This window comes from Hypanus sabinus, chromosome 25, assembly GCF_030144855.1.
Source record: "Hypanus sabinus isolate sHypSab1 chromosome 25, sHypSab1.hap1, whole genome shotgun sequence".
Lineage (NCBI taxonomy): Eukaryota > Metazoa > Chordata > Chondrichthyes > Myliobatiformes > Dasyatidae > Hypanus > Hypanus sabinus.
The window spans coordinates 20,693,110-20,704,934 of NC_082730.1; the positions used below are offsets into that span (position 1 = coordinate 20,693,110).

Sequence of the window (11,825 nt, forward strand, 5' to 3'; positions counted from 1 at the left end):
CCAGAGAGCAATAATATAACTCACACCAGTATAAACTTAGATTAAAGTTGAATTGACAAAATATTTTAAACTATACCAGAAAAAAATAAAGGAAAGGGCCCATAACACACAGATTAGCCTAAAGTTTGCACATAATCGTTGGAGCTCATTTGTTGCGAAGTCAATCCAGGTTTGCTTCATTCTGTTTACTCACAGTAACCAACAATTCTCCCTGAAACACAATCCAAGGGAAGCATAAGTAAATATCCAAGGAATTTCTAAGGGCAAGACACCTCAAACTTTCTGCAAGGTCATGTGATAACAACTACTTAGAAGTTATCTGAACATTCTTCGTCTGCCTGAGGGCTTCCTGACAGTAGTATCTGTCCTTCTAAATGAGTTCATGTTCTTCTGCTATGTTTGCTGTCTGCTTCCATTTTCCTTCTTTCTCCTTCTTCCAAAACTCCTCATTCTTCCCAAAAAATGGCTACCTCTGATCCCTCTGGAATGCTCTGAGGCATCTTATTGGGCAAAGTGTTGACAAGACAAAACCTATTGGCTATTAGAAAAAGCCTAACTTAATTATTATATTAAACAGCAAAAAAAAGCAATACTCGATTGTACAATGCACACATTGCATTTCAAGAAAATCTGCAGGGAATAAAATGCCTAACAGCATAACCATATTAATACAATAAAGCATCATCTAAATCAGGGTCTTACAATTACAATCGGTAGGATACGTCAGCTGCACAATCACTAGCTGCTAGTGCTGTAAACGCCAGGTCCTGATATTTGCAATGAGCAAATTGTGAGTGATTTCTGGGCAAAGTTAACTGATGGTCTTTTCTCGATGTCTTTGCTTCCGGGTCATTTGACAGATAGCAGGCTACAGGGAAAGATTAGAATCAGAATCATTATCACCGGCATGTGACGTGAGATTTGTTAACCTAGCAGCAGCAGTTCAATGCAATATGTAATCCAGCAGAGAGAAAAAATAATAATAAATAAAGTCAATCAGTTACAATATATGTATATTGAATGGATTGGAAAATGTGCAAAAAACATAAATACTGTACATTTTTTAAAAAGTGAGGTAGTGTCCAAGGTTTCAATGCCCATTTATAAATCGGATGGCAGAGGGGAAGAAGCTGTTCCTGAATCACTGAGTGTGTGCCTTCAGGCTTCTGTACCTCCTACCTGATGGTAACAGTGAGGAAAGGGTATGCCCTGGGTGCTGGAGGTCCTTAATAATGGACAGTGCCTTTCTGAGACACCGCTCCCTGAAGATGTCCTGGGTACTGTGTAGGCTAGTGTCCAAGATGGAGCTGATTAGATTTACAACCCTCTACAGCTTCTTTTGGACCTGTGCAGTAGCCCCTCTGTACCAGACAGTGACTCAGCCTGTCAGAATGCGCTCCATGGTACAACTATAGAATTTTTTGAGTGTATTTGTTGACATGCCAAATCTCTTCAAACTCCTAATAAAGTATAGCCACTGTCTTGCTTCTTTATAACTGTTTCAATATGTTGGGACCAAGTTAGATCCTCAGAGATCTTGACACCCAGGAACTTGAAGCTGTTCGCTCTCTCCACTTCTGACCCCACTATGAGGATTGGTATGTGTTCCTTTGTCTTACCCTTCCTGAAGTCCACAAACAGCTCTTTTGTCTCACTGACATTGAGTGCCAGGTTGTTGCTGTGACACCACTCCACTAGTGGACATATCTCACTCCTGTACACCCTCTTGTCACCACCTGAGATTCTACCAATAATGGTTGTATCATCAACAAATTTATAGATGGTATTTGAGCCTAGCCACACAGTCATGTGTATACAGAGAGTAGAGCAGTGAACTAAACACACACCCCTGAGGTGTGCCAGTGTTGATCGACAGTGAGGAGGATATGTTATCACCAAATCTAGAGTTTGTGGTCTTCTGGTTGGGAAGTCAAGGATCCAATTGCAGAGGAAGGTACAGAGGCCCAGGTTCTGCAACTTCACAATCAGGATTGTGGGAATGATGGTATTAAATGCTGAGCTATAGTCGATGAACGACATCCTGACGTAGGTATTTTTGTCCAGGTGGTCTAAATCCGTGTGGAGGGCCACTGAGATTGTGTCTGCATTGACCTATTGTGGCAATAGGCAAATTGTAATGTGTCCAGGTCCTTGCTGAGGCAGGTGTTCAGTCTAGTCTTGACCAACCTCTCAAAGCATTTCATCACTGTAGATGTGAGTGCTACAGAGCGATAGTCATTAAGGCAGCTCACATTATTCTTTTTGGGCATTAATTGTTGCCTTTTTGAAGCAAGTGGGAACTTCCACCCGTAGAAGTGAGAGGATGAAAATGACCTGAGAAGTTTCAGATGATCAGAGGTCAGGGAGGGAAGTTGGGTAGACCCTAAGGAGATTGCATTTGGGAAGGCTTTGAGCCAAGAGTGTCATTTACAGTAAAGTGGCACTTGTGCCATAGGTGGGAGGTCCATTTTCAGAGGTCATTTCCTGACAGCAAGGGTGACTGTAGAAATGGGGTCTTTAAGATGGTAAGCAGCATTGTGATTGGTGGAAAGGGGGATTGAGTAATTGATTAAATGGGGTGGATTGTCTGGATTACATGGAAGTACATTTACATAATCTGAGACAGTATTGGGGATAGAAGGGCAAGATGGCTCATTGAATTAGTACTCTAATCTGTCTCTTTAAAGGATTCTAATCCAAAAATAGGGCGATTAGTATTCACACACTTGTGTTGTGTTTGATCTCTGACAGGGTGAGTACTCTGGGTTCGTCTACACCTATGCTGTTGAGAAACCACTCTACATCGAGCCTCGAGTGGCAGGTTACCTCAGCAGCCTCTTTTGGGCCTCCATTACTTTAGGGAGATTGGCGTCAATTCCAGTGTCTTGGAAGTTGCGACCTGCAACCATGGTGATCATAAACCTGGTGAGTATTCTTTTCAAGGCATGGTTCATCCTGGTATCTTCCATTATGATGGCTATGGTGGATTCTGACTTTCGTGTCTAAATGTATATTCCCTCACTAAAGGACAGGGTCCTCCCAGGACCCTGACCCTGATCAGGCAATCAGTATTGCCCTGATTGGCTGGCTGTGGAACACAATGATTTAATGTTGGGGGTTCAGGACAGGCAGAACCTTTTACCCAAATTGCTAATACAGAAGGTCATAATTTTGAGGTGATTGGAGGAAAGATCGATATAGGAGGGATGTCAAAGGTGTTTTGTTTTACAGAGATTAGTAGGTGCATGGAACATGCTGCCTGGGGTGGTGGTGGAAGCAGAGATGTTTAAGAGACTCTTGGACAGGTACCTGGATAAAAGAAAATGAGGGGACTGTGGGAAGAAAGCGTTAGATTGATCTTGGAATAGGCTAAGATGTCAGCAAAACACCATGGGCCCGTGATCTACTGTTCTATACTTTTCTATGTTCTGGCCTGGATTCTTTTATTTGTCTGGGTTCCAGCATTCTGGTCTCCTGGTTAGGTGGTCAGGGGTCATGCAAAGTCTGAAGACCAAGTACAGGTAAACAGGATGAGTACAGATAACATAAGGGTAGGCATGGATATGACGGGCCTGTTTCTGTGCTCTGTAACACCAAGGCAGTTGTCTGATCTCTTGGAAGCAATTAGACGAGATCACAGGAATTTAGAATTAACTTGGGGCTTGTCTAAGGACGGGTGTGGGGCCATAGCAGTTCGTATTGCTGCCTCCCAGCTCCAGTGGTACGGAATTCAGGGGGCTTTCGAGTTTGCATACTCTCTGTCTGGGTTTCTTCAGGGTGCTTTGCAATCTATTTACATACCAATGCTGTGCCCTATTGAAAATTACCCCTCACTGTAGATTAATGGCAAAAAAAAGGATTAAAGAGAAGTTGATAGACATGTAAGGGAGAGAATAAATTGCAAGTGTGCAGGGACATAACGAGAATGAACACATAGGATTGCTTCACAATGAACTGGAGTGGATTTAATGGGCTGAATGGCCATTTTCTCTGTTATAATTACAAGATATGTTAAATACATGTGTAATGCACACATTGGCATCCACAGGAAATAGGAGCAGAGGTAGTAAAGACGGCCTCTGGAACTCGCTCCACCATTCAATTACAAACGTAGATCTTGGCTGATCTTCAGCCTTGAAATCTGTCAACCACTGGAATCCCATCAATGATTGAATGTCCACAGACTTTTTTGCCTAATTCTAAAGATTCAATACCATATATAAAAAGAATGTTGACCACCACAATGTTCAATCACAAACAGCCTCAGATATTTTGAGACAGTGACCTTTTTTTCCAGACTCCTCGGCCAAGGAAATAACTTCCTCGTATGGATTCCATCAAATCCTTTTTTATGTTTGAATGAGACGTCATCCATTATTCAAAAGAACTGACTGCTAACCTACTCTATCTCTGCACGCATGACAGACTCGCCTTCTCAAGAACCAGTCTGGTTAACCTTTGCCACACTCCTATAGCTAATTAGTCCTTTAGATATGAAAAGAGGATTTTTCACCATACTCCAGGTGTGGTCTGCTCTCACTGAGGCCCAACGTAATGATAGGATGTTATTCTTGCACAATACTCAAACCCTTTTGTAAAACGACCCATGTGCTACCACATAGAATTTTCTTCAGACATTAATTGGAAAATAAGGAAATACAATAGGGTTTATGGAAGTCTATACTAAGGAAAGAGTGACAAACAATGTGCAAAAGAAGACGAACTGTGGAAATAAAAATAAATTTTAAGACTAAGAACATGAGGTGTAAATGAGTCCTTGAAAATGCGTCTGTAGGTTGTGGAATCAGTTCAGAGTTGTGGTGAAGCTATCCATGCTGGTTCAGGAGCCTGATTATTGAGGGCAATAACTGTTCCTGAACCAAGTGAAGTTGGACTTAAGACTCTTGTACCTCCTGTCTGATGGTAGTAACAAGAAGAGATGGTGTGGGTCTTTGATGGTTGCTGTTTCCTCGTGTCATCACTCCATGCTAGAGTGGGTTTTTCCTGTGATGGACTGGGCTGTATCCACCAATTTTTGTCGATTGTTCCATTCCCGGGCCTGGGTGTTCTTAATGAAGATGGGTGCAGTACTCCTCCTGATCTTTATTTGTTCTATCATCCATCAAAATGTCTCAATGGGATATTAACCAAAGGCCACATTCGACCTCTTGAAAGGAGGTAAAATGGTCAGAACACCTCAGCACAGAAAAAGACTCTGGCCCATCAGTGCCGAACTACTTATCTGCTTATTCCCATCGACCTGCACCCAAACCATAGGCCTCCATATCCTTCACATCAATGTACCTATCCAAATTTTCCTTGAATATTGAAATCAAACCTGCATCCGCCACTTCAGCTGGCAGCTTGTTCCACACTCTCACCAGCCTGTGAGAGATGAAGTTCTTGCTCAGGTTCCCCTTAATCATTCCACCTTTCACCCTTAACCCATGACCTCTAGTAGTCTCACCCAGTCTCAGTGGAAAAAGCTGCTTGCATTTACCCTATCTATAACCCTCACAATTTTGTATATCTCTATCAAATTGACCCTCAGTCTTTTAAGTTCTAGGAAATAAAATCCTATCCTAGTCAACCTAATTTCCTATTACTCAGGTCCTCAAGTGCTGGCAATATCCTTGTAAATTCCTTCTGCACTCTTTTTATCTTATTGACATCTTTCCTGTGGGTAGGTGACCAAATCCGTTTGTACACAATATTTCCAAGTAAAGCCTCACCAATGTTTTGTACAACTGAAACATAGCACTCCAACTTCCGTACTCAGTGCTTTGATGACTTGTGAAGACCAATGTGTCAAAAGCTCTCTTTGCAACCTTATCTGTCTGTGATGCCACTTTCAAGGAAATGTGGGTCTCTATTCTCAGATCCCTGTGTTCTACTGCTGTAATATCTACAAACGTTTGTAAAAGCTAAACAGACTTAATCTCTCTGTCACAGTGTATATGGAAAAACTTGGCTAAGAAGTCCACTCAGTCTTTTCCTGTCTTTCGGGTGTATGTAATATCCAGCTCTCATGGTTACTTACAGGAAGGTATGTCATCCTAGACTGTTACTTCAATAAGCATGTTTGTCTGTCCATGTTGCAGGGTGGAATCATTGGCACTTTTGTCTTGATGCTGTGTTTCCCAGTCAGCATTGTTTGCCTTTACGTTGGAACGGGACTTTTGGGCTTTTTCTTGAGCAGCACTTTCCCAAGTATGTTGGCTTACACTGAAGACATCTTGAATTACCAAGGTGAGCAGATTTTGCCTGTTCTTAATCTCTCCAATTCCTCCTTAGGATGTACATTTTCCAAAGATATTATTGAGACTGACATGGGATTATAGTCAAAGAAGGAATTTAGTACAGCTGGTGTGCACTGGTGTTCATATTGAAATCTCTACTAATTCCACTCTGCTTCATCCCAGCTGTTTGATATGCACTCAGTGGCTGCTTTATTAGGTACGCCTGTTCATTAATGCAAGGTTCTAATCAGCCAATCATGTGACAGCAACACAATGCATAAAAGCATGCAGGTGTGGTCAAGAGGTTCAATTGTTGTTTTCACCAAACACCAGAATGTGGGGAAGAAATGTGATCTAAGTGACTTTGACCATGGAATGATTGTTGGTGCCAGACAGGGTGGTTTGAGTATCTCAGAACCTGCCGACTTCCTGTGATTTTCATGCACAACACTCTCCAGTGTTCACGGAGAACAGTGTGACAAGCCAAAAAAAAAAATCCAGTGATTGGCAGTTCTGTGGGTGAAAGTGCTTTGTCAGAGGAGAATGGTCAGACTGCTTCAAGTGGACAAGAAGGCAACAGCAAATAACCACGTGTTACAACAGTGGTGTGCCAACCAACATCTCTGAACACACATGTCGAACCTTGAAGTGGATAAGGTCAGCAACAGAAGACCATGAAGGTACACTCAATGGCCACTTTATTAGGTACAGGAGATAGCTTATGAACTGGCCACTTAGTGTTGCTTTATGTTTTTATCATTTATCGATATCTAAGCTGGCACTCCATCGGTTCAGCGTTTGGGATGAAATGTTAAACTGATGCTCCATCAAATCAGTACAAGAGATCCTATGCCCACTCTTATATAGAAGAGTGGAGATTGTACCTTATTCATCCAGCCGATATTCATTGCTGTCTGTGTATTGTATAAACAATATAATCCAGTCCTGCCAAACTCTAGGGTCCAGCCCAAAGTGTCAACTGTACTCTTTTCCATAGATACTGCCTGGCCTGCTGAGTTCCTCCAGCATATTGAGTGTGTTGCTTGAAGTTCCAGCATCTTCAGACTTTCTCTTGTTTCTAATTGGATTACTCCAGTCAATACCATGTGCACAGATTGGCGCTGTTCTTCCCTTGATGCGGGAGTGGCTCATTCCAAATTTCAGTAGTCATAATGCCTTCTGGAACATTCCAATTTATAGAAATTGCTTTGGTTATTGCATGTATTTCCTATTTCTGCATTTATTTACCTCCCAGCACCAGGATGTGTTTTGATTGCTATTGGCATTATATTCAAAATTACGTTACCATAACTAGACATTTTATTTGATGCTTTCTGTTTCTCTTGTTTTGTATAGGATGTGCGACAACCGTACTGGTGACAGGGGCAGGAGTTGGGGAGTTTGCCCTCCAGATGCTGGTTGGATCTGTGAGTATACTGTTTCAGAGCTTTGGTCTTTAAAACCAAAGCATTTCCAGGTTTCTTGTTTCTCAAAAGGTGTTTGGTAGCATTATTTTGTTAGATGTGGGATGTTATGTTGAAATTGTATAAGATGTTGAGGTGTCATTAGGCATATTATGTGCAGATTTAGTCACCTGCCTACAGGAAAGGGTAAACCGATTTGAAAGAGTGCAACAAAAATTTACAAGGATGTTGCCGGGACTAGAAGAACTGGGTTATAGAGAAACGGTGAATAGGTTAGGACTTTATTCCCTAGAACATATAAGTTTGAGGGGAGATTTGATAAAGGTATACAAAATTATGAAGGGTATAGATAAGGTAAATGAAAGCAGGCTTTTTCCACTGAGGTTGGGTGAAACTACAACTAGAGGTCATTGGTTAAGCGTGAAAGGTGAAATGTTTCTCCTTAAACATGGCCCTACCACTTACTGTGCAAGTCCTACCCTGGTTTGTCCAGCTATTGATTTGGTAAATTTGCAATACTCTCCCTCAAAGAGCAATTGATCCTTCCCAAGCTACAATAATCAGAACTGCGATCAGTACCCTGGGTGTTATCTAACCAGGGCTTTGTACAAGTATACGAGCACAACGTTGGAAGAACTCAACAGGTCAGGCAGCATCCGTGAGAAAAGAGTAGCTAACGTTTCGGGCTGAGACCCTTCATCAGGAAACTTCTATGTCCTCCATTTCATGGAATGGACAAAAAAAGACTTCTGTAAAATTTGCCAGGGTAACTTCAGAACAGGGGCAAGAGATATAATCAGTGTATCTGGAGAATTAGTTTGTGTTTCCTTTCACCAGTTCTTCATCTCGTTCCAACATCCCCACCACCACCGTTTCATTTTGCTCTCGGAATATTGATCCTCATTCCTTTACAGCATTGACTAATTCATCTTGTGATTTCTTGCAGGTTATTCAGTCACCCGAGACTGATATATTCCTCGTATGTGGCCTTACCTTTGGATGCCTTGCTCTTCTGTTCTACTTAGTTCTTCTCCTCGTACATAGGTTACATAATCTTCAGACCATGACAGGTAGGTGGTCAAACCCTGGAGAATGTATGGGTTTGCCTTAGATACAATAGGTATTGACAGAGAAATCAGGGCATGCTGTCCATAGATAATTTTAAGCAGTAGCAATATGCACTCTGTGTGGTTTCCTTGTTGAATTCCTGGGGCCCTTTCCTTTGAGTGTCTAAGGTGAGTGCCCAACACAGATAGGTGTTCATTTTCTTTACTTATTCATTTCCCTTTAACTTGTGTCCATTGCTAGCAAGACCAGTGTAACCCCCTGGTAAGCCTCAGGCTCGTTCAGCTCACTTCTGTCTAGGGGGAGCAGCCTTTGGCCCCACCAAACTGAGTAATCAGCTTGTGTGGATGCTGTGTGATGTCCCCAACATGCCTAATAACAGACAGTACACCATATGCGATTAAATAAGTTCACTTTATAGATCCTGCTGGAACTGTACTTAATAGAGATACAATATAAAAGAAAAAGTAAAAGGTGCCAAACTTATCAAAGTCCAAACCACTTTGTGCACAACCATTGGAGCTCAATTAACGAAGTCTTCTGGCCACCATTTGATCCCCTCAGACCTCCTCGACTCGTAGCTCAGGACCACCCGAAGTGATCAACTAAGCACCCCCCGCACGTCTGTCTTTGTCTCCTCTCCTCACTGAAAACCCTAGCCTCGGACCCCCACTTGGGGTCCGTTTCGTTGCCCAGCTTACAGCATTGCTTCCCCTCTCTCTCACCCCCTCGCGCTGACTCCCCAAAAGCCCGCCAACAATAGCTTACAGACCCAGAAGAGAGAATAACATCTATCCCAATTGGTTAACAAATGAATACAATCCCCATTATCGGCAATCGTAACCCAAACAAGCTTTGAGAGAAAGCACTCTTTCACCAGTTAGCATAACAAAGAAGCATTTTTACCATTAAAAAAGAAGCCATTTTGATTAACACACGCAGTAACATAAAGAAAGAAGAAACCCCCTTACACCAGTATTTATTGTCCATCCCTAATCACCTACCAAGCTGATTGTCAGGTCAGTCTGCAGTTACACATGGGTTGAACAGGGAACATGTTAAGCCTCCCTCAATGAGATTAGTTTTTTGTCACAGTCTGGTTGTTCTGTGGTCAAAATCCAAATTTCAATTGTATAGCTGGTTTGGTGAGATTTGGAGTCTAGCCTTCTGGGTTATTTAGGCAAGTCTCGGGGAAATGGATCCAGCAGTTTAGCTGCTATACTACTATACTGAAGGCTGATGTAGGGTCAAAACAGTCACTACCAATAACCAAGAGATATTTCATGCCTCTTCTGGCTTCTGCAGTGAATTTCGTCAACAGCAAACAAAAAGCAGGTTAATCTTATCTTAAGGACGTCCTTGTGGAGTTGGAGAAGTAGGAATGATTCCAACCGCAGCCTTTGACCTAGAGAAACAATACATAAACCACTGCGGGGACTAAGCAGGTCAGGCAGCCTCTCAGGCAACATCAAACAGTTAATTGAGACCCTAGATGAAAGGTCTTGACCCAAAACGTTAACTATACATAATCCTCTACAGATGCTGCCTGACCTGCTGAATCTTCCAGTGATTTGTTTGTTGTACCAGATTCCAACATCTGCAACCTTTTGTGTCACCATTAACATAGATAAATATCATAAAGCCCTTCATGGGAAGTTGCTTATCATTAAAATAATTTGATAGTTTTTGAGATGTTAGGGCAGTTAAAGTTCTCACTGCCTGAAGGGCTTAAATGAAGAAATGGTATTGTGATGGATGTTACAGAGCTCAAAGGTGAGGAGATGAAAAGGCTTGATGGTGGTGAGGGATGAGACTCAAGGAGGATGAAACTTCTTAAAACTGTGAGATTGCTGGATCATGAGTTGGTGTAGGTCAGTAAGTCAGGAGATAATGGGTGAAACTAATCAGTTTCAGATATGGCGTAGGAAGAATTTTGAATAAGTCTAGTAATTGGGACAATCATCCCAAATCTGTCTACCCTTACCAAGTTTTATCAAACCATCATAGGAAACATTCTGACTGGATGCATAATTGCTTGGTATGGCAACTGCTCTGCACGTGAATGCAAGAAACTGCAGAGAGCTGTGGACCCAGCTCAGCATAACACAGGAACCATTCTCCTCCCCGTGGATTCTGTCCTTAGTTCTTACTGCCTCAGAAAGCAGCCATCATAGACAAATACCTCACCATTCTTTCTTCTCTCCTCTCCTACTGGGTGGAAGATACAAAAACCTGAAACATACGACTGGTCTCAAGCATAGGTTCTATCCCAACGTATCAGACTCTTAAATGGACCTTTTGTATGAACTCCTGACCTTACAATTTAACTTTCACTCTATTGTTTACCTGCACTTTCTCTGTAGCTTTTGTGCTTTATTCTTCATTGTTATTGTTGTACCTTGTTCTCCCTCAATGTACTGTGTAATGATCTGATCTGTATGTACAGTATGCAGTACAAGCTTTTCATTGTATCTTGGAATATGTAAAAATAACAAACCAATACTAATAGCTGGAACTTGCCCAACTCTCTTGGTCATCAAGTCGGGTGGATTAAGAATAACATTATTCTGTAGCTTCATGAGTGAAAGAATCACAGATTTCATGTGCAGGTATTCTCCCTAGTGGAAATTGAACCTAAGACGTGAGTGCAGCTATACTTCTCTTTTTCTTACCCTGTTTTGTTGTGTACTCATTTCCAACTCAATGCCTTCATTTTTTCACAGGGCCTTCAAAAACACCCACGATATCGGAGTCCCAGTTTTCATACCAGAGCTGAGGTTTAGCAAGCGGCCAGCCACTGTGATGCACAGTTGACCTGGAAGGATCCAGTGCATCATTGGAATAGACTAACAGCCTGTGCTGACTTTAACGGTGGACATTGCTGCAACAGCCCATAAGCAGCCTTCCCTCCCATCTTAGAAGTGGCACGGTCGCTTTTGTCTGCTCGTCTGATGCAGCACACTGGTGTGTACATGTCTGCCGTCATCTCCCAGTGAGAATGGACATAGAGAGGATAAAGTAACAATGATCGTCTTAATCAGCACCACATGGGACTTGAGTTAGCAAGCATGCTATTTTTTGAAGTAGAACTGTTTTA

General features: G+C 42.1%; 1 protein-coding gene across 1 annotated transcript in view; it reads left to right on the forward strand.

Moving 5' to 3' along the window:
* The window catches only part of LOC132381079 (major facilitator superfamily domain-containing protein 4A-like), a 64,400-nt gene extending 52,718 nt beyond the window's left edge, over positions 1-11,682 (forward strand). Inside the window, exons 6-10 of the mRNA XM_059950265.1 lie at positions 2,752-2,925; positions 6,102-6,249; positions 7,596-7,666; positions 8,610-8,733; positions 11,452-11,682. Coding sequence (XP_059806248.1) covers positions 2,752-2,925; positions 6,102-6,249; positions 7,596-7,666; positions 8,610-8,733; positions 11,452-11,504 — 570 coding nt within the window. The 3' untranslated portion in view covers positions 11,505-11,682. The remainder of the gene's footprint in view (positions 1-2,751; positions 2,926-6,101; positions 6,250-7,595; positions 7,667-8,609; positions 8,734-11,451) is intronic.
* The last annotated feature ends 143 nt before the right edge of the window (positions 11,683-11,825 follow it).